This window comes from Pristiophorus japonicus, chromosome 3, assembly GCF_044704955.1.
Source record: "Pristiophorus japonicus isolate sPriJap1 chromosome 3, sPriJap1.hap1, whole genome shotgun sequence".
Taxonomy (NCBI): domain Eukaryota; kingdom Metazoa; phylum Chordata; class Chondrichthyes; family Pristiophoridae; genus Pristiophorus; species Pristiophorus japonicus.
The window spans coordinates 222,195,830-222,218,572 of NC_091979.1; the positions used below are offsets into that span (position 1 = coordinate 222,195,830).

General features: G+C 45.5%; 1 protein-coding gene across 1 annotated transcript in view; it reads right to left on the minus strand.

Moving 5' to 3' along the window:
- vps26a (VPS26, retromer complex component A) overlaps positions 1-22,743 on the minus strand; it is a 63,418-nt gene that overhangs the window by 40,405 nt on the left and 270 nt on the right. Inside the window, exons 2-3 of the mRNA XM_070876307.1 lie at positions 5,551-5,700; positions 4,028-4,103 (exon numbers count right to left, since the gene is read on the minus strand). Coding sequence (XP_070732408.1) covers positions 4,028-4,103; positions 5,551-5,700 — 226 coding nt within the window. The remainder of the gene's footprint in view (positions 1-4,027; positions 4,104-5,550; positions 5,701-22,743) is intronic.

Consider the following 22,743-nt stretch of genomic DNA (forward strand, 5'->3'; position numbering starts at 1 on the left):
TGCCACTTTGCCCTTGATCCCATGGGCTTTAACCTTCATGATCAGTCTACCACATGGGACCTTGTCAAAAGCTTTGCTAAAGTCCATATACACTATCATATGCACTACCCTGATCGACACTCTTGGTTACCTCCTCAAATAATTCAATCAGGTTAGTCAAACACGATCTTTCCTTAACAAATCCATGCTGACTGTCCCCAATTAATCCTTGCCTTTCCAAATGTAGATTTATTCTGTCTTTCAGGATTTTTTTAAAGAATTTTCCCACCAGAGGTTAGGCTAACAGGCCTGTAATTACTCGGCCTATCCCTTTTTCCCTTCTTAAACAAAGATACTATATTAGCAGTCCTCCAATGCTCCGGCACCATGCCCAAATCCAAAGAGGACTGGAAAATGATAGTTAAGGCCTCTACTATTTCCTCTTTTACTTCACTCAACAGCCTGGGATGCATTTCATCCAGGCCTGGGGACTTTCAAAGCTGCTAAATCTCTTAATACTCTCTCACTATATTTATTTCATCCAGAATATCACATTCCTCCTCGATAGCAGTACCTGCATTGCATCTGTTTTCACAAAGGAAAGGGACAAAGTATTAGTCAAGAACCTTCCCAACATCTTCTGCCTCCACACAAAGATTACCCTCATGGTCTCCAATAGGCCCTACCTTTTCTTTAGTTACCCTCTTACTCTTAATGTATTTATAGAACACCTTAAGGTTTTCTTTAATTTTACTAGCCAAGAATTTTTCATGCTCTCTTAGCATTTCTAATATCCTTTTTAATTTTGTCTCTTAACTTTCTATATTCCTCCAGAGATTCTATAGTATTTAGCCATTGGTATATGACATAAGCGACCCTTTCTTTCTTTATCCTCCCCTTTAAGACCCTAGACATCAAGGGGGCTCTAGAATTATTATTCCCACCCTTCTTCTTTAAGGGCACATGTTTGGCCTGAGCCTTCCGGATCTCCTCCTTGAATGCCTCCCACCGTTCTGACACATTTACCCACAGGTAGCTGTCTCCAGTTCACTGTGGCCAAATCACTCCTTAACTTAACAAAATTAGCTTTTTCCCAATTCGGGACTTTTATTCCAGGCCTATCCTTGACCTTATCCATAACCAACTTGAATCTGACTGAATTATGGTCACTGGCATCCACGTGCTCTCCCACTGATACCCCTTCAACCTGCCCAGCTTCATTCCCCAAAACTAGATCCAAGACCCCCCCCCCCCACCCCAATCATGTTGGGCTTGCTACATACTGAATAAAAAAGTTCTCTTGAATGCATTTCAAGAATTCCGCACCGTATATACCCTTCACACTATACTTGTCCCAATCAATATTAGGATAGTTAAAATCCCCTACTATTACTGCCCTATGGTTTTTGGACTTTACAGCAAATTGCCTACATGTTTGCTCCTCTATCTCCCTCCCACTATTTGGAGGTCTATAATACACACCCAGCAGTGTGGTTGTCCTTTTTTTATTTTTCAATTCGACCCATATGGCTTCATTTGATGATCCCTCTAATATATCATCCCTCCTCACCTATAATATTTTATTTAATCAGTAACGCAATGATCCCCTCCGTCTTGTCTAAAAATGCCCCTCTTTCAGCCATGTTTCTGTAATGACTATAATGTCATACTCCCAAGTATCTACCTGTGCTCTTAGCTCATCCGCCTTATTCGCTACACTCCTTGCATTAAAGTATATACCATTTAGCACAGGAAGACCTCCTTGCTTACTACTTACTAAGCCTTGTTTCCGGTCTTACAGATTCGCTTTCTAGATTCTTGCTATCCAATTTCTACTTTACTTCCTTCCCTATTGAATTTGTTCTCAGGTACCCATCCCCCTGCCAAGCTAGTTTAAACTCTCCCCAACAGCACTAGCAAAACTCCCCGCGAGGATATTGGTCCCTGCGCTGTTGAGGTGCAACCCGTCTGGTTTGTACAGGTCCCATCTACCCCAGAAGTGGTCCCAATGCAAGAATTTAAAGCCCTCCCTCCTACACCAACTCTCCAGCCACGTGTTCATCCTCTCCATCTTTCTATCCTTGTACTCATTAGCACATGGCACTGGTAGTAACCTGGAGATTACTATCTTTGAGGTCCTACCCTTTCATTTTCTTCTGAGCTCCCTGAATTCTGCCTGTAGGACCTCATCCCTCATTTTACCCATGTTCTCCCCCCCTCCGCCGCCAGAACGCCCTGCGTCCGCTCTGTGACATCCTTGACCCTGGCACCAGGGAGGCACCAAACCATTCGGGAGTAACGTCTTTGGCCGCAGAAATGCTTGACTGTTCCCCTATCACTAGAGCTCTTTTATACTTCGTCCCTCCCCCGTGCAGCGAAGCCACCCGTGGTGCCTTGGAAATCGGCTCTGGCTGCACTCCCCAGAGGCACCATCACCCTCACCGATACTCAGAAGTGAATATCAGTTTGAAAGCGAGATGGACTCATGGGGGGACTCCTGCACTACCAGCCAAGCATTCTTACTTTGTCTGGTGGTCACCCACTTCCTCTCTACCTGCACACTTTTAAGCTGCAGGGGTGACCACCTCCTGAAACGTGCTATCCATGTAGTTCTCAGCCTCACGGATGCACCATATTGACTCCAGCCGCCGCTCCAGCTCCGAAACGCGAGCTCAAGTAGTTGAAGCTGGAGATACCTCCTGCATACATGGTAGTCTAGGCCACGCGAAGCGTCCATTATGCCGCAGGATGTACACTCCTCGGGACTGAGCTGCCCTGTCATCCCTCTAGTTAGACTTATCTAGTTTAAAATCTAATTTTTTAAAAAAAGAGAAAAAAGAGAGAGAACCTCTCCGACCTGTGCAATAACCTTTTATGTGGCATCTTGTCAAATGCCTTCTGGAAGTCCAAATACACCACATCCACTGGTTCCCCTTTATCCACCATGTTCATTACATCCTCAAAGAATTCCAGCAAATTTGTCAAACATGACTTCCCCTTCATAAATCCATGCTGACTCTGCCTGACTGAATTATGCTTTTCCAAATGTCCTGCTACTGCTTCTTTAATAATGGACTCCAACATTTGCCCAACCACAGATGTTAGGCTAACTGGTCTATAGTTTCCTGCTTTTTGTCTGCCTCTTTTTTAAATAGGGTGGTTACATTTGCAGTTTTTCAATCTGCTGGGACCTTCCCAGAATCCAGGGAATTTTGGTAAATTACAACCAATGCTTCCACTATCCCTGTCACTACTTCTGAAGACCCCAGGATGCAAGCCATCAGGTCCAGGGGATATATCCGCCTTTAGTCCCATTATCTTACTGAGTACCACCTCCTTAGTGACTGCGATTTGTGTTCCTCCCGCCAATAGCCCCTTGACTATCCACTGTTGGGATATTTTTAATGTCCTCTACTGTAAAGACTGATACAAAATATTTGTTCACAGTTTCTGCCATCTCCACATTCCCTATCATAAATTCCCCGGTCCCGTCCTCTAACATTTACTTTGGCACTCTTTTCTTTTTTATATACCTGTAGAAACTCTTGCTATCTGTTTTTATATTTCGTGCTACTTTACTTTCATAGTTTACCTTCCCATTCTTAACTATTTTTTGAGTCATTCTTTGCTGGCTTTTAAAACATCCGGGACTAGTTTTGATCACCTGGCTGGGTCGGAGAGACATTTTCCCAGATTTCCCCCCCCCCCCACCAATTGGCCTGAGTTTTTCATTCTGGTTTCTGCCTCTCCCGGGAGATCGCCTGGCTCCACTTGGGGTGGAGTGTAAAATGTTGCGATGCATAGAGTGTCGCAGTTGTGTGGGGCGGACTGGTTGGGCCGGACGTTCTTTACCTTTCCGCCAGTGTCCATTGGTTTATATGTAACCTTCAGGACTGCTGACCGAGGGCCGTGCGGTTCTTTATCGGCCGGCGTGGACACGATGGGCCAAAATGGCCTCCTTCTGCACTGTAGATTTCTATGTTTCTATCTCAACTGCAGGAAAAGCAAGCTTGGAATGATGGGATCAGGGAAAAGATCAGCAACTTACCAATCTGTCCAACAAACTCAATTCGAATTCCTTTGTGCTCCAAACGCTTTCCCGGCTGTTTAAAGGTAAGATTTACCTGCCAAAAAAATTTAAAAGGTGAAACGTAAAAATTATTCACTTTTTCTAAAAGAATTTTAATAATAAACCTCAAATCACTGCCCAGCCCTTCACTCTTCCTCCCCTCCCCCCAAGTGTTGTGGTGACTAGTTTAGTGTGTAAGCCAGTGCTGTGTGGACTAGTTAGCTCTGAATCCCAATTCTCTGGGGACTAGTTAGCTCTGGATCCAAGTGCTCTAGGGGTTAGTTGGCTCTGGATCCCTAAGCTGAGGACTCGTCATGTCTGTAAATCAGTTGCAACAAAGTAAGAGAGGGACAATACAATGAGCCACAGGCTTTTGAGAGCTCGGTTTCTGCGATAGGGGTACATCGTTAATTATATAAAAACTTCAGAATGATAATAGCATGGTGGTATAGCTGTAAGAAATCGTTGACCAAAATTGCCTTTTATCAGGAATGACTCCCAGCCTGTAAGAATAAAAAAGGCAGGGAAAAATTCAGTTGGGAAGAAGAGTTTGGAGAGGAAGGAACAGAGTGTTTGCTGGAAAGAAATCCCAGTTATTGTTTGGTTCATCACTGCACTCAAAGACACAACTGTGGGTGAATAAAGCGAGCTTGCTGAGAGCATTGAGCGGTGGTCGCCTGTCTAACTGACCACTGGGTCCAAGGCCTGCTTTGATTGCTTACACAGTGATCATGTTGGGCGAGGCCGCTGCTCTCGCTGGTCAGTGGCTGGGCCGTTTGTGCCTAGCCAGCCTGGAAGAACAGGCCCCAGCCAAACCGCTTGGTATTTCTCCACTTCCAGACAGGCGCCAAGCATCACTCTTTCTGAATTTCCAGGGACCTACATAGTGGATCCGGAGGTTTTCTAGACCTATTCCTGCACTTCCAGGAAGGGGAAGTGGTACTGCAGCAATGCTCCAGCTGGGCCCAGTCCAAGGTTACTGGGAGATGTAATCATCTGATGAGTTGTTTGTGTGGAAGTTCTGCTTCCTGAAGTTTAGCTCATGGGTATGTTTACAAACTCTCACATGATCAACCAAAACAAGAAATCTCAACAGTGAGGGAGGGAGGGGGCCAGGCCGCCGCGAGACACAGTGAGGGGGAGGGAGGGGGCAAGGCTGCCGCGAGGGAGGGGGCCAGGCCACCGCGAGACACCTATCACCACATGGTCTACAGCGGCTCAGGAGAAGGCCCACCACCGTCTCAAAGTACCTAGGGATGGGCAGTAAATGCGGCATCAGCCACATCCAGAAAACAACTAAAAGAGCAATGAGGAAAAGATGGTTTTGAAGATCAGTTTCCATTAGTATTTTCTAATAGCGATTCTGTGCTTTCAGATGCTTCTCCCAGCTAATCTCCATGTAAGGAGCTCAGTGTTGGAAATGCAGGACTTGAGCGATTCAAAGAGAAGAGGGTTGGTGGAAGAAATGACCACGGTAAATAGGCTGATTAGTAAATCCTTACCTTCCCCGTTACAGACTCCCCATCGTAAAATAGATAATGTTTCTCTACTTTGCCATCTTCACTTTTGATCTCTGCTGTTTTCCTGGTGTCTGCATCATTGAGGATGATATCGATGTCACACACCGGAGTAAACAAACCACCCAGGAAACTCTGGAGAGGACAGAAGACACAAAACTGTGACCATAATGTACTAAATAATGATTAGTGGGCCCATAAATGTTGCACAAGGGCCACACCACTCCCCTCCCCTCACCCCGGCATTGACTCCCTGATAAGGTGCAGCTCCATGGGCACTACGCACCTCCTGCTTGCTGTTTGGGCCCTCACCCTTACCCAACATCTACACAGACCTACATCTAGCAGCGGTAGGGGAGAGTGATCAGGAGCAGGAGACATTCGCCAACTTTCTCCCTCTCTCAAAGCAACTTTCAATTGGAGAGTGAGGCAAATGTACAACAGCCTGCATTTACATATAGAGACTTCAACAAAAGGTCACAAGGAGCTTTAGAGTAAAGCCAAACAGCAAATGGGCAAGCTATGCTGGAAGGATTAGGATAAGTGACTACAAGCTTCGAATGTGCAGAAGGCCAGAGTCAGAGGACTGGAGGAGGAGACAGGACGGACAAGGCTCGAAGAGCTGCAATGGTAGGGTGGTGCAGATTGGACAGGGGTGAAGGACAAGCAGTTGCTTATATCCAGACCTGCACTAAGTTCTGAACGAGGTGGAGTTTACGGAGGGTGGAGATGGGAGACCAGCGAGAACATCCCGTGGGAGGGGGAAAAAATCAAGGCCAGCTGTGCGCAAGTATGGGCACTGGAGGGTGGCGGGATTGAAGTGACCAATTCTAGAGGAGGATTGGTAGATAGGATGTGGAGTTTGAAGCTATTCATGGCCAAACAGATCGTCATGTTTTTGCACAACCTGAGTGGGGGAGCAGAGGGAAGAGATGGAATCAGCAGCTAAGGATTGGAGGCAGGAGCTGAAAATGATGCTTTGGTCTCTTGGATTATCCAGCTACTGACTAATCTACAACTTGTCACTGACAAAACTGTACTTTATCTTTTACTGGTAGCAGCGTGTAGGGGGCATTAAAGTATCTCATTAGAAATGATCTCAGAAGTATGTTCTGGGAAAGGTTTGTTTTGACCCACACAAGCATGATCTTTGAAGTGTTAATTGGTTAATAAACCCAGGCGGAGGGGCGAGTTAACTCCAAGCCCAAGCACCTTGTGCTACTGTCAAAAGATGACTCTCTGTTCTCAGGAATACATTGGGGCACTTTGCTACTTAAGGTGTCATTCTATTCTGTTTGCCCAGAGTGCCCAGAAGATGGATGGTGCAATACAAATGAAAGTTATTTTTTCTACATTATCCAATCTGCCAAGAATTCTTCACTCGGGATTCAAAATCAGCAGCACATTACAACACAAGACAAGGCCATTGAGCCCATCAAGACCATTCCTTTTGCATACATCAATCCAACCTCATCATATGCCTCGGAGATGGTGTCTCGAATCCATTTACACAGTCCGCTCCAATGTTCAGATCCAACAACAGTTATCCTTTGGATGAAAAAGTTCCTTCTAAGGTTCCTCTTAACTCCGAATCTAATTTCCAACTTGTGTGCCCAGCATTAAGTTTTATATAAATGTCATAAAATCAGAACGGTTACAGTATAAGTGGAGTCTGTGCCAGCTCCCCGCAAAAGTGTTTGCATAGAAACCATTTATGCTCCAATGTCGCCCCCTTGATAATAAACATATCTGTAAACCCCTCGAAGATTAAAGAATAGAATGAACTTGGTCACATATTAATTCAGGTTTGCTGTAGATACCTTCTCAGGTTAGCGGCATCAGTCGCTCCTATAAGTGGATCCCACACCCCTTACGTGCTGCAGTAGACAGTACGCCCAATATCTGCTTATAGAATAGTGTACCCCAGGGATAGAATACCCTTTTGTAATTTGAACCAGATATTTGTGCGACTCCATTTGCCTTAAATCTTTTTGAAGATGAGGCCAGATATCAATTGTAAAGCTGTTTTTGTTTTAAAATTTAAAATCAAACAAAGGAACATACAAAGCAACCGTTCTGATTGAATCAAGTCCAATCAGTACAGCTGGTCTTTGTGCAACAACACAAGATTAATGAACACACCACACCTCCCCACATCAGTCCATCATCTAGTTTGTCTTAAACAAGAACTTCCAACTATCCTTCTGCATTCCTCAAGCCTGGCTGATGGGCCTTGCAGCTTTGTATAAACACCTGACTGACCTCACAGCCTTTGCTGGATCTGACCGACTGTCTTTATTTTTTAAATAACAATTTGAGAGAAGGACTTAAGCCAGACAACCCTTATTTGAAACCTCCCAACATAATTAGTGCGAGGGGTTTATTGCTGGCACAGGTCAACAGTGCTGTACCAGCCCTAGGAGTGTTTGATGGGACAGCTCAGAGGAAGCTTTACTCTGTATGCAATCCCATGCTGTACCTGCTCAGGGAGTGTTTGAAGGGATAGTGTAGAGGGAGCTTTACTCTAGCAGTAACTTGAGCTCACATTTTTGTTTTTGAGAAGGTGTCAATTCTTGGAAGCAGATTGTGAGATTGGAGAGGTTTTGTCGGTGGGAGGCGGCAGTGCGAGCAGCGTCGGTGAGGCGAGTGTGGGGAGGCCTATAAAGGCCCAACGTCGGCGGGAGGCGACAGCGTCGGTGAGGCGAGCGTGGGGAGGCCTATAAAAGGCCCAGCCGGTACAGCTGCAGCAGGGGTGGCAAAAAAGTAGAAAGAAATCGAAAGGTGATGTTACAGCCAAGGGGGTAAGTGATTGGCAAGTAGCTTTTCTTTTCTAGATCAGTAAGTAACCTTCAGCATTGTGGTGGTCAATTTAAGTTTATCTAAGGGTTAAGTCATGGTAGGACAGCTCAGACACGTGTTATGCTCCTCCTGTACCATGTGGGAACTCGGGGACGCTTCCGGTGTCCCGGCACACGTAGTCGTCAGGAAGTGCATCCGCCTCCAGCTCTTGACGGACCGCATTGCGGAACTGGAGCTGCGGGTGGATTCACTCTGGAGCGTGCACAATGCTGAAAATGATGTGAATAGCACAATGAGTTGGTCTTACCGCAGGTAAAGGGTATACAGCCAGATAGGGAATGGAAGACCAACAGGAAGAGCAGTGCAAGGAAGGTAGTGCAGGGATCCCCTGCGGTCATCCCCCTGCAAAACAGATACACCGCTTTGAGTACTGTTGAGGGGGATGACTCATCAGGGGAGGGTAGCAGCAGCCAAGTTAATGGCACCATGGCAGGCTCTGCTAGGGGATTCAATTGTAAGGGGAATAGATAGGCGTTTCTGCGGCCGCAACTGAGACTCCAGGATGGTATGTTGCCTCCTGGTGCAAGGGTCAAGGATGTCTCAGAGCGGATGCAGGACATTCTGAAAAGGGAGGGTGAACAGCCAGTTGTCGTGGTGCATATAGGTACCAACGATATAGGTAAAAAACGGGATGAGGTCCTACGAGACGAATTTAGGGAGCTAGGACCTCAAAAGTAGTAATCTCAGGATTGCTACCAGTGCCACGTGCTAGTCAGAGTAGGAATCGCAGGATAGCTCAGATGAATACGTGGCTTGAGCAGTGGTGCAGAAGGGAGGGATTCAAATTCCTGGGGCATTGGAACCAGTTCTGGGGGAGGTGGTACCAGTACAAACCGGACAGTCTGCACCTGGGCAGAACCGGAACCAATGTCCTCGGGGGAGTGTTTGCTAGTGCTGTTGGGGGAGGAGTTAAACTAATATGGCAGGGGGATGGGAACTTATGCAGGGAGACAGAGGGAAATAAAATGGAGGCAGAAGCAAAAGATAGAAAGGAGAATAGTAAAAGAGGAGGGCAGAGAAACACAAGGCAAAAAACAAAAAGGGCCACATTACAGCAAAATTCTAAAGGGGAAAAGTGTGTTAAAAAGACAAGCCTGAAGGCTCTGTGCCTCAATGCGAGGAGTATTCGGAATAAGGTGGACGAATTAATTGCGCAGATAGCAGTTAACGGTTATGATGTAATTGACATTACGGAGACATGGCTCCAGGGTGACCAAGGCTGGGAACTCAACATCAAGGGGTATTCAGCATTTAGGAAGGATAGACAGAAAGGAAAAGGAGGTGGGGTGGCGTTGCTGGTTAAAGAGGAAATTAATGCAATAGTAAGGAGGGACATTAGCCTGGATGATGTGGAATCGGCATGGGTGGAGCTGCAGAATTCCAAAGGGCAGAAAACGCTAATGGGAGTGGTGTACAGACCACCAAACAGTAGTAGTGAGGTTGGAGACAGCATCAAATAAGAAATAAGCGATGTGTGTAATAAAGGTACAGCAATTATCATGGGCGACTTTAATCTACATATTGATTGGGCTAACCAAACTCGTAGCAATGCGGTGCAGGAGGATTTCCTGGAGTGTATTCGGGATGGTTTTCTAGATCAGTTTGTCGAGGAACCAACTAGGAGGGCTGGCCATCCTAGACTGGGTGATGTGTAATGAGAAGGGACTAATTAGCAATCTTGTTGTGCGAGGCCCCTTGGGGAAGAGTGACCATAATATGGTAGAATTCTTTATTAAGATGGAGAGTGACACAGTTAATTCGGAAACTAGGGTCCTGAACTTAAGGAAAGGTAACTTCGACGGTACGAGATGTGAATTGGCTAGAACAGACTGGCAAAGGATACTTAAAGGGTTGACGGTGGATAAGCAATGGCAAACATTTAAAGATCACATGGATGAACTTCGCAATTGTACAACGGGGAAGGTGGCTCAACCATGACCAACAAGGGAAATTAAGGATAGTGTTAAAGCCAAGGAAGAGGCATATAATTTGGCTAGCAACAAACCTGAGGACTGGGAGAAATGTAGAATTCAACAGAGGAAGACTAAGGGTTTAATTAAAAGGGGGAAAATAGAGTACGAGAGGAAGCTTGTAGGGAACATAAAAGCTGACTGCAAAAGCTTCTATAAATATGTGAAGAGAAAAAGATTAGTGAAGACAAACGTAGGTCCCTTGCAGTCAGATTCGGGTGAATTTATAATGGGGAACAAAGAAATGGCAAACCAATTGAACAAATACTTTGATTCTGTCTTCACGAAGGAAGACACAAATAACCTTCCAATTGTACTAGGGGACAGTAGGTCTAGTGAGAAGGAGGAACTGAAGGATATCCTTATTAGGCAGGAAATTGTGTTAGGGAAACTGATGGGATTGAAGGCCGATAAATCCCCGGGACCTAATAGTCTGCATCCCAGAGTGCTTAAGGAAGTGGCCCTAGAAATAGTGGATGCATTGGTGATCATTTTCCAACAGTCTATCAACTCTGGATCAGTTCCTATGGACTGGAGGGCAGCTAATGAACCTTAAAAAAGGGAGGGAGAGAGAAAACGGGTAATTATAGACTGGTTAGCCTGACATCAGTAGTGGGAAAAATGTTGGAATCAATCATTAAGGATAAAATAGCAGCACATTTGGAAAGCAGTGACAGGATCGGACCAAGTCAGCATGGATTTATGAAAAGGAAATCATGCCTGACGAATCTTCTGGAATTTTTTAAGGATGTAACTAGCAGAGTGGATAAGGGAGAACCAGTGGATGTGCTGTATTTGGACTTTCAAAAGGCTTTTGACAAGGTCCCGCACAAGAGACTGGTGTGCAAAATCAAAGCGCATGGTATTGGGGTAATGTACTGATGTGGATAGAGAACTGGTTGGCAGACAGGAAGCAGAGAGTAGGGATAAACTGGTCCTTTTCAGAATGACAGGCAGTGACTAGTGGAGTGCCGCAGGGCTCAGTGCTGGGACCCCAGCTCTTTACAATATACATTAATGATTTAGATGAAGAAATTGAGTGTAATATCTCCAAGTTTGCAGATGACACTAAACTGGGTGGCGGTGTGAGCTGTGAGGAGGACGCTAAGAGGCTGCAGGGTGACTTGCAGGGTGACTTGGACAGGTTAGGTGAGTGGGCAAATGCATGGCAGATGCAGTATAATGTGGATAAATGTGAGGTTATCCATTTTGGGGGCAAAAACAAGGCGGCAGAATGTTATCTGGATGGCAGATTAGGAAAAGGGGAGGTGCAACGAGACCTGGGTGTCATGGTTCATCAGTCACTGAAAGTGGGCATGCAGGTACAGCAGGATTTGAAGGCAGCAAATGGTATGTTGGCCTTCATAGCTAGGGGATTTGAGTATAGGAGCAGGGAGGTCTTACTGCAGTTGTACAATGCCTTAGTGAGGCCTCACCTGGAATATTGTGTACAATTTTGTTCTCCTAATCGGAGGAAAGATGTTCTTGCTATTGAGGGAGTGCAACGAAGGTTCATCAGACTGATTCCGGGGATGGTGGGACTGTCATATGAGGAGAGACTGGGTCAACTGGGCCTTTATTCACTGGAGTTTAGAAGGATGAGGGGATCTCATAGAAACACATAAGATTCTGATGTTCCTGATGTTGGGGGAAGTCCAGAACCAGAGGACATAGTCTTAAGATAAGGGGTAGGCCATTTAGGACCAAGATGAGGAGAAACTTCTTCACTCAAGAGTTGTTAACCTATGGAATTCTCTGCCGCAGATGCCAGTTCATTGGATATATTCAAGGGGGAGTTAGATATGGCCCTTACAGCTAAGGGGATCAAGAGGTGTGGAGAGAAAGCAGGAAAGGGGTACTGAGGGAATGATCGGCCATGATCTTATTGAATGGCGGTGCAGGCTCGAAGGGCCAAATGGCCTACTCCTGCATCTATTTTCTATGTTCCTATGTTTCTAGGATTAACGCAGAAGCACTAATCATCAATGCTCCTGAACAAACAGGTTCATAAAATTAGTACATTTCTATAGCTGCTATTTTATTAACAAGTGGCACACACCATTGAACATCCTCGTCTCTCAAAACTGTCAAGCCGCTGTAAATTTACAACATTTTCCATTTTTAATCTAAAGTTATTTCATTAATCCAGAGAAAGCATCGAGACTCAAATTGCTAGTGTTATACAATTAAAAAGACATAGGGAATGTTGGGCAGGAGATGGTCAATGGGGTTTCAGTACAGTGTAGTAGCATTCCTGGGAGGTAGGGAACAGGTCATAGGAGATCATCATCATCATAGGCAGTCCCACAGAATCAAGGAAGACTTGCTTTCACTCTAAAAATATGAGTCCTTAGGTGGCTGAATAGTCCAATACAAGAGCCACATTCTCTGTCACAGGTGGGACAAATAGTCGTTGAGGGTAAAGGAGGGTGGGACAGATTTGCCACATGCTCTTTCCGCTGCCTGCGTTTGACTTCTGCATGCTCTCGGCAATGAGACTCAAGGTGCTCAGCACCCTCCCGGATGCACTTCCTCCACTTAGGGCAGTCTTTGGCCAGGGACTCCCAGGTGTTGGTGGAAATGTTGCACTTTAACAAGGAGGCTTTGAGGGTGTCCTTGTAATGTTTCCTCTGCCCACCTTTGGCTCGTTTGCCGTGAAGGAGTTCCAAGTAGAGCGCTTGCTTTGTGAGTCTGGTGTCTGGTATGCGGACAATGTTGCCTGCCCAGTAGAGCTGATCAAGTGTGGTCAGTGCTTCAGTGCAGGGGATGTTGGCCTGGTCGAGGACACTAATGTCAGTGCGTCTGTCCTCCCAAGGGATTTGTAGGATCTTGGAGACATCGTTGGTGGTATTTCTCCAGCAACTTGGTGTCTACTGTACATGGTCCATGTCTCCGAGCCATAGAGGAGGACGGGTATTACTACAGCCCTGTAGACCATGAGCTTGGTGGCAGATTTGAGGGCCTGGTATTCGAACACTCTTTTTCCTCAGGTGGCCGAAGACTGCACTGGCGCACTGAAGGCAGTGTTGGATCTCCTCATCAATGTCTGCTCTCAAGAGGCTCCAGAGGTATGGGAAATGGTCCACGTTGTCCAGGGCCGCGCCGTGGATCTTGATGACTTTGGCAGGGGGGGGGGGGGGGGGGGCGCAGCGCTGTGTGACAAGGACAGGCTGGTGGAGGACTTTTGTCTTACGGATGTTTAGCGTAAGACCCATGCTGTTGTACACCTCAGTAAATACATTGACTATGTCCTGGAGTTCAGCCTCTGTATGTATGCAGATGCAGGCGGCGTCCACGTACTGTAGCTCAACAAGAGGTTGCAGTGGTCTTGAGCCTGGCCTGGAGACGGCGAAGGTTGAACAGGTTCCCACTGGTTCTGTAGCTTTGTCCCACTCCAACGGGGAGCTTGTTGACTGTGAGGTGGAGCATGGCAGCGATTGAGAAGAGGGTTGGGGCGATGACACAGCCCTGTTTGACCCTGGTCCGGATGCGGATTGGGTCTGTAATGGATCCGTTAGAAAGACACAGGGACAGTTGGGCAGGAGATGGTCAATGGGGTTTCAGTAGTGTAGCAGTATTCCTGGGAGGTAGGGGAAAGGTCATAGGAGATAAGGTACTAGCCTCAAACAAGAAACTTTAGTGCAAATATGGTATAGCATATTAGTACTGATGCAGTGAATAGTGCCAGTACTGTGAATAAGCAAAGTGACAAATCTCAGAGGGTGCTAGGTGGAGCTCTTGGACTGCTGCTGTTGATCAACTGAATACACAGCAGGACTAAAGATCAACAGCAAGAAACCAAATGATCCCACCCCTGACCAAATTTACTTAAAGCTTTCTGTAGGACCCAACAATAAATTCAGTAGTACAAATGCCTGTTCTATTTACACAATTTAGCTTGCTCACTATGTGCTCGGTGCACCAATTGACATTTACAGTTTTGTTCACACAGCAAAAGGTGCCAGTGACCCCGCTCATGGAAACCAGAAACCTGTCACACTGATGCTTTCAACATTATTGCCTTAAATAGATCACTTGCTGCCACACATCACTCCACCCAAGAACTAGCAGTCTCAACTGCACACTCACTGTGGCCAGTCCAGCAGAATCCAGTCTGCAGCAGGTACCACAGACGTTTACAGCACAGAAGGAGGCCATTCACCACAGCACACCCGCTGCCCCTTTGCTGAAACAGCCCAACTCTAATCCTGCTGCTCTCTCCCCAAAGTCCTGTATCGTTATTACAAATTCACATCCGATGTTAGATATCACCTTGGGTACACTGGTACTAATTGGAGAACGCCCACACAGCCCAATATCCAAATGTACAATAGCATAACCCTTGGATGATCTCAACTGGATATTTCTGTGTAGCACAGGGCCCCACGTGCCTCCGTCTCCTTCTGATGGCCGTAGAAAACAGCTGGTAAATGAAGCCAGATGGGCATTGATACGCTGCTTTCTTTCACAGCAACAAACAACTTGCATTTATATGGCACCTTTAACATGGTAAAACATCCCAAGGCGGCTTCACAGGAGCGTTAACAAAATTTGACACCGAGCCACATAAGGAGATATTAAGGCAGATGACCAAAAGCTTAGTCAAAAAAGTAAGTTTTAAGGAGCATCTTCAAAAGAGAGGTAGGAGTGGAGGGGTTTAGGGAGGAAATTCCAGATGTTAGGGCTTTGGCAACTGAAGGCACGGCCGCTAATAGTGGATCGCTTAAAATAGGAGATGCGCAAGAGGCCAGAATTAGATGAGTGCAGATATCTCGGAAGGTTGTAGGGCTGGAGGAGGTTAAAGAGATAGAGAAGGGCGAGGCCACAGAGGGACCTGAAAACAAGGATGAGGACTAAAAAATGTTAATTAAAAAAATGATGAGTTGCTGGACCACTGTAGGTCAGACAGTTTCCCCACAGCGTGTTGTCTTACTGAAATTGAACAGAATGACTAACAGCCCTACTACATTCTAAGCTTCAGAGTCTAGTGAAGAATTTCGGTTTAAAAATCCTGACTTGTCAGTGAGCTTTCCTGTCCGTTTTTATCTTCAGTTCACAAAGCCTATGCTGGACAACCCTAGTCATGTGCGGAGGACCAAGGGCCTCCCAACACAATGGGCGTGAAATGTTTATCCATTACCAAGACAGGCTAATGGATTGCTTACATTTTCAGTATTTGGGGAAAGTATTGCAACAACTGGACCAATCTTCTTAAGTCTTCTTAGGCAGTCCCTCGCAGCAAGGATAATTTGCTTCCACACCAAAAAAGGAATGAGTTCACAGGTGATTCAATGAAGGACCTGACACTCCAGGTCCTGAACGACACGTTGAAGGGTGGATGATGCCTGTGCATGGATTTTTTTTTATAAAACGTGTGGTGGCCGTTGCACACCAGCCACCACACGGGCTTGACAGAGCTAGGTCTTGGTTCAGTGGCAAGGATTAACCAAGACGACTGGAGACCAGCTCTGCTGAACGGACCTAGTGCACACACATTGTGGGCTGGTCCGTGCTACCCTTGGGCCCTCGACTCTTCTGGACCCCGAATTCACACCTCTGTCTCTACACATTACAGGGCTCTCCGGTGTCTCTTTACATGTTGCAAGGTATTAAGTATACAGGCGCTGGTGTCACTCAACCCGAACCCTATTCTTCAAATTTAAAAAAAAAATTAGCTTCCTACCAAATTCCAAAAGATTGTGTGTACAGTACTTAAAAAAAACTCTGGAAGATTTAAAATGAGGGGAAAGGTTTTAGAAAAGCAATATTTAAGCAGCACAGATTATTTCAAAGTAGTTTTGACTGCTGAATAAATTTGAATTTTGATTTACAGACAAAGCAAATTTGTTCTGACAGAAAAACTGTTGCTGGCTTAGAATGAACTAGAGATACAGACAGCTGCAACATCAAACTCAAGTGCAGCACCGTTGGTGCAAAGATGAAAAAATAAATTGTGGCTTTTCCCATAAAGGAACATCCCCAAATGACTCAATTGTTATTGTACATCAGCCGAGCAGTTGGGGAGGATGCCAGCTTTGATCCCTGGTTTGTGCTGCCACCTCTGATTTCAGCTGGTGAGAAAGCAGGCACACTGCATATTAACTCAGCAACTTCAATTAGAAAAGGGGGGGAAATCAGCCAGAGTTTCAGCTGCTGATCACTATCAAATTCTGGTGGAAAATGTGCCAATGGGCAAAGAAGGAATTGGACTTTACGATGATGTCGCCAGAAGGAAGGAATAAAGACTTGCATTTATATAGCACCTTTCGCGACTTCAGTACATCCCAAAGCGCTTTACAGCCAATGAAAAGGAGAGTTGCTGTTGTAATGTAGGGAAAGCGGCATCCAATTTGCAGAGAGCAAGCGCCCACAGAAAACAGTGACATAAAATGACCAGAACATGTTTTAGATGTTTGAAAGAAATGTTGGCTAGGACACAACTTGTATTTATACAGTGCCCCCAACACAGTAAAAGCATCCCAAGGTGCTTCACATGAGTGCCATAAGGCAAAACAAATAAATTTGACACTGAGCTACACAAGAAGAAATTATGGCAGATGACCAAAAGCTTGGACAAAGAGGCAGGTTCCAAGGAACGTCCTAAAGGAGGAAAGAGAGATAGAGGCGGAGGGGTTTAGGGAGGGAGCTGCAGAGCCTAGGACACAGAACTACCCTGTTCTTCTTCGAATAGTGCTATGCAATCTTTCACCACCTGTCTATGCCTTTATTTAAAATGTGCAAGTATAGTGCTTTAAAACCCCACCTTTTAGTTGAAACTCTACCTAAATCCAGTGGAAAAATGGTCAAAAATCCCAAAATGTGGCACGTTCTCAGACTCAAATATTTCTGATTTTTCCCTTAAAGATGCAATGGTTTCTGCCTCAACCACTCCATATGACAAAGCATTCTATGGTCCAACAATCCTCTGTGTAAAGACAGTTCCAACCTTAGTGACAAATTTAAATTGATGAGCCATCACGGAAACCCCAAGGAAATCTTTCCCTATTCGCCATCCAAATGATTCATAATTTTAAAAACCTCGGAAATCTCCACTTAGCCTTCTGTTCCAGTGGATATAGCCTTAGTATCTCAAGCCCCTACTTGTAACTATAGTTTCCCATCACAGACATCATCCTGGTAAATCTATGCCTTACACTCTATGGTTTTAATTTCCCATTCTATATTGGCATGCCCAAAACTGCTCACAGCACAGACCATGGCCCAACCTTGCACATGTTGATCATTACTTCTTTACTCGGTGCCCATTTGTAAAATGCAAAGTACTGTTGCCTTTATGCAAACTCCCGTAGTTATAGAAACATAAAAATTTACAATGCAGAAACTAATGCAGACTGCTAATGTAGTACCCTTATTTAAGAAGGGAGAAAGGGATAGGCCGAGTAATTACAGGCCTGTCAGCCTAACCTCAGTGGTGGGAAAATTATTGGAAAAAGTCCTGAAAGACAGGATGAATCTACATTTGGAAAGACAAGGATTAATTAGGGACAGTCAGCACAGATTTGTGAAGGCAAGATCGTGTTTGACTAAACTGATTGAATTTTTTGAGGAGGTAACCAAGAGGGTCGATGAGGGTAGTGCGTACAATGTAGTGTATATGGACTTTAGCAAAGCTATTGACAAGGTCCCACATGGCAGACTGGTCACGAAGGTTAAAGCCCATGGGATCCAGGGCAAAGTGGCAAGTTGGATCCAAAATTGGCTTGGAGATAGGAAGCAAAGGGTAATGATTGATGGATGTTTTTGTGACTACAAGGATGTTTCCAGTGGAATTCCACAGGAGTCAGTACTGGGTCCCTTGCTTTTTGTGGTATACATCAACGTTTTAGATTTGAATATAGGGAGTATGATTAAGAAATTTGCAGATGACACTAAAATTTGCTTTGTGGTAATGAAGAAGAGGAAAGTCATGGACTGCAGGAGGATATCAATCTACTGGTTAGGTGGGCAGAGCAGTGGCAAATGGAATTTAATTCAGAGAAGTGTGAGGTAATGCACTTTGGGAGGACTAATAAGGAAAGGATATACACATTAAGTGGTAGGCCACTTAATAGTGTAGATGAACAAAGGGATCTTGGCGAGCCTGTCCACAGATCCCTGAAAGTAGCTGGCCAGGTGGATAAGGTGGTTAAGGCGGCATACGGAATAAGAACATAAGAAAATGGAACAGGAGTAGGCCATACGCCCCCTCGAGCCTGCTCCGCTATTCAACAAGATCATGGCTGATCTGATCATGGACTCAGCTCCATTTCCCCACCTGCTCCCCATAACCCCTTATCGTTTAAGAAACTGTCTATTTCTGTCTTAAATTTATTCAATATCCCAGCTTCCACAGCTGAGGCAGCAAATTCCACAGATTTACAACCAACTGAGAAGAAAAAATTTCTCCTCATCTCTGCTTTAAATGGGTGGCCCCTTATTCTAAGATGATGCCCGCTCGTTCTAGTCTCTGCCATCAGTGGAAACATCCTCTCTGCATCCACCTTGTCAAGCCCCCTCATAATCTTATACTGTTTGATAAGATCACCTCTCATTCATCTGAACTCCAATGAGTAGAGGCCCAACCTACTCAACTTTTCCTCATAAGTCAACCCCCTCATCCCCGGAATCAACCTAGTGAACCTTCTTTGAACTGCCTCCAAAGCAAGTATATCCTTTCATAAATATGGAAATCAAAACTGCACGCAGTATTCCAGGTGTGGCCTCACCAATACCCTGTGCAACTGTAGCAAGACTTCCCTGCTTGTATACACCATCCCCTTTGCAATAAAGGCCAAGATATCATTGGCCTTCCTGATCACTTGCTGTACCTGCATACTATCCTTTTGTGTTTCATGCACAAGTACCCCCAGGTCCCGCTGTACTTCAGCACTTTACAATCTTTCTCCATTTAAATAATAACTTGTTCTTGGATTTTTTTCCTGCCAAAGTGCATGACCTCACATTTTCCAACATACTTCCATTATACTTCATCTGCCAAATTTTTGCCCACTCACTTAGCCTGACTATGTCCTTTTGCAGATTTTTTGTGTCCTCCTCACACATTGCTTTTCCTCCCATCTTTGTATGGTCAGCAAACTTGGCTACGTTACACTCAGTCCCTTCTTCCAAGTCGTTAATATAGATTGTAAATACATGGGGTCCCAGCACTGATCCGTAACGGCACCCCACTAGTTACTGGTTGCCAACCAGAGACTGAACCATTTATCCCAACTCTCTGTTCTGTTAGTTAGCCAATGCTTGCTTTTATTGGCCGAGTTGGGGGGAAGGAGGAAGAGTGGGAGGAGTGGGCGGGGTTGGGGAAGGTGGAGGACGGTGCGGGGCGGGAGAGGGGGCGAGGCGCAGCTATGAGCAGAGTGCAGGCCAGTGGGATTGATACAGGGCTATGGGGAGAGAGCGGGGAAATGGTATAAATTTGGGGTTGAAACAGGGCCATGGGGAGAGAGCGGGGCAGTGGGATTAATTTGGGATTGATACAGGGCTAGGTGGAGAGAGCAGGGCTGTGGGATTAGTTTAGAATTGATGCAGGGTTATGGAGAGAGCGCAGGGTAGTGGGATTAGTTTGGGATTGAAACAGGGCTATGGGGAGAGCAGGACAGTGAGTTTAGTTAGGGATTAATACAGGGTTGTGGAAAGAGAGTGGGGCAATGCGATTAGTTTGGGATTAATACAGGGCTATGAGAGAGCAGGGCAGCGGGATTAGTTTAGGAGAGATAAAGGGTTAGGTGGAGACAACAGGGCAGTGGGTTAGTTTGGGATTGATCCAGGACTATGGGGAGAGAGCAGGGCAGTTGGATTAGTACTGGAATACATGACATAAGAAATCAGAGCAGGAGTAGGCCATTTGGTCCATCGTGACTGCTCCGCCATTCAATAAGATCATGGCTGATCTGATCATGGACTCCGCTCTACTTCCCTGCCCACTCCCATAACCCTTTACTCCCTTCGCGCTCAAAAATCTGTCTATCTTCGCCTTAAATATATTCAATGACCCAGTCTCCACAGCTCTCTGGGGCAGAGAATTCTATAGATTTATGACCCTCTGCAAGAACAAATTCCTCCTCATCTCAGTTTTAAATGGGCGGCCCCTTATTCTAAGACTATGTTCCTTAGTTTTAGTTTCCCCTATGAGTGGAAATATCCTCTCTGCATCCACCTTGACGAGCCCCCTCATTATCTTATAATTTCAATAAGAACACCTCTCATTCTTCTGAACGCCCAATGTGTATAGGCCCAACCCAACCAACCTATCTTCATAAGTCAACCCCCTCATCTCCGGAATCAACCTAGTGAACATTCTCTGAACAGCCCCCAACGCAAGTATATCCTTCCTTAAATGCGGAGACCAAAACTGTACGCAGTACTCCAGGTGTGGCCTCACCAATATCCTGTACAGTTGTAGCAGGACTTCTCTGCTTTTATACTCTATCCCCCTTGCAATAAAGGCCAACATTCCATTTGCCTTCCTGATTACTTGTTGTACCTGCATACTAACTTTGTGTCACATGGACAAGGACCCCCAGGACTCTGTACTGCAGCACTTTACAATTTTTCTCCATTTAAAATTATAATTTTCTTTTCTGTTATTTCTGCCAAAGTGGATAACTTCACAGTTTCCCACATTGTACTCCATCTGCCAAATTTTTGCCCACTCACTTAGCCTATCTATATCCCTTTGCAGATTTTGTGTCCTCCTCACAATTTGCTTTCCCACCCATCTTTGTATCAGAAAACTTGACTACATTAAAGTTTCCTGATACAAGTCATGCAAGTCATTAATATATATTGTAAATAGTTTAGGACGAAGCATCGATCCCTGCGGCACCCCACTAGTTACTGTTTGCCAATAAATGACCCATTTATCACGACTTTGTTTTCTGTAGGTTAGGCAATACTCTATCCATGCTAATATATTACCAAGAAACCCTGGTGTGATACAGGGCTATGGGGAGAGAGCGGGGATATGATTTAAATTTGCGATTGAAACAGGGCCATGGGGAGAGAGCGGGGTAGTTTGGGATTGATACATGGCTATGGGCAGAGAGAGGGCAGTGCAATTAGTTTGGGATTAATACAGGGCTAAGGTGTAGAGTGGGGCAGTGGAATTAGTTTGGGACTACACTAGAACATAAGAAATAGGAGCAGGAGTAGGCCATTTAACCCCCCCAGAGTCTGCTCCACCATTCAATAAGATCATGGCTGATCTAATCATGGACTCAGCTCACTTCCCAGCCTGCTCCCCATAACTCTTCACTCCCTCCACGCTCAAAAATCTACCTGTCGCCGCTTCAAATATATTCAATGACCCAGCCTCCACTGCTTTTCCACCCATCTTTGTATCAGCAAACTTGACTACATTACACTTGGTCCCTTCATCCAAGTTATTAATATAGATTGTAAATAGCCGAGGACCCAGCACCGATCCCTGCGGCACCCCACTAGTCACTGTTTGCCAACCGGAAAATGACCCATTTATCACGACTCTCTGTTTTCTGTTAGTTAGCCAATCCTCTATCCATGCTAATATATTTCCCCAAACCCCGTGAGGTTTTAATTGTGCAGTAACCTTTTATGTGGCACCTTATTGAATGCCTTCTGGAAATCCAAATACACCACATCTACTGGTTCCCCCTTATCCACCCTGCTCGTTACATCCTCGAAGAACTCCAGCAAATTTGTCAAACATGATTTCCCCTTCATAAAACCATGCTGACTGCTTGCTTGAATCATGCTTTTCCAAATGTTCCACTACTGCTTCTTTAATAATGGGACTCCAGCATTTTCCCAATGACAGATGTTAGGCTAACTGGTCTATAGTTTCCTTTTTGTCTGCCTCCTTTTTGATACAGGGCTATGGCAAGAGACTGGGTCAGTGAGATTAGTTTGGGATTGATACAGGCTATGGGGAGAGCAAGGCAGTGGTATTAGATTGGGACTGATACAGGACTATGGGGAGACATCAGGGCAGTGGGCTGAGTTTGGGATTGATACAGGACTATGGCAAGAGAGTGGGGCAGTGCAATTAGTTTGGGATTGACACAGGAGAGAGAGAGGGAAGCAGTGAGATTAGCACAGGGTTTATGGGGCAACAGCAGAGCAATGGGATTATTTTGAGATTGATACAGGTCTCCTATGAGAGAGAACAGTGGGATTAGTTTGGGATTGATACTGGGCTATGGGGAGAGAGCAGAGCAGTGGAATTAGTTTGGGATTGATAGAGGGCTATGGGGAGGGAGAGTGGTGCATGGTAGATGAGCCTGCGGTGGGCCGGGCAGGGAGCAGGGCCCTGGCTCTCACTGAGCCTCCTGTTCCCGGGCAGGCACAGCTGCGG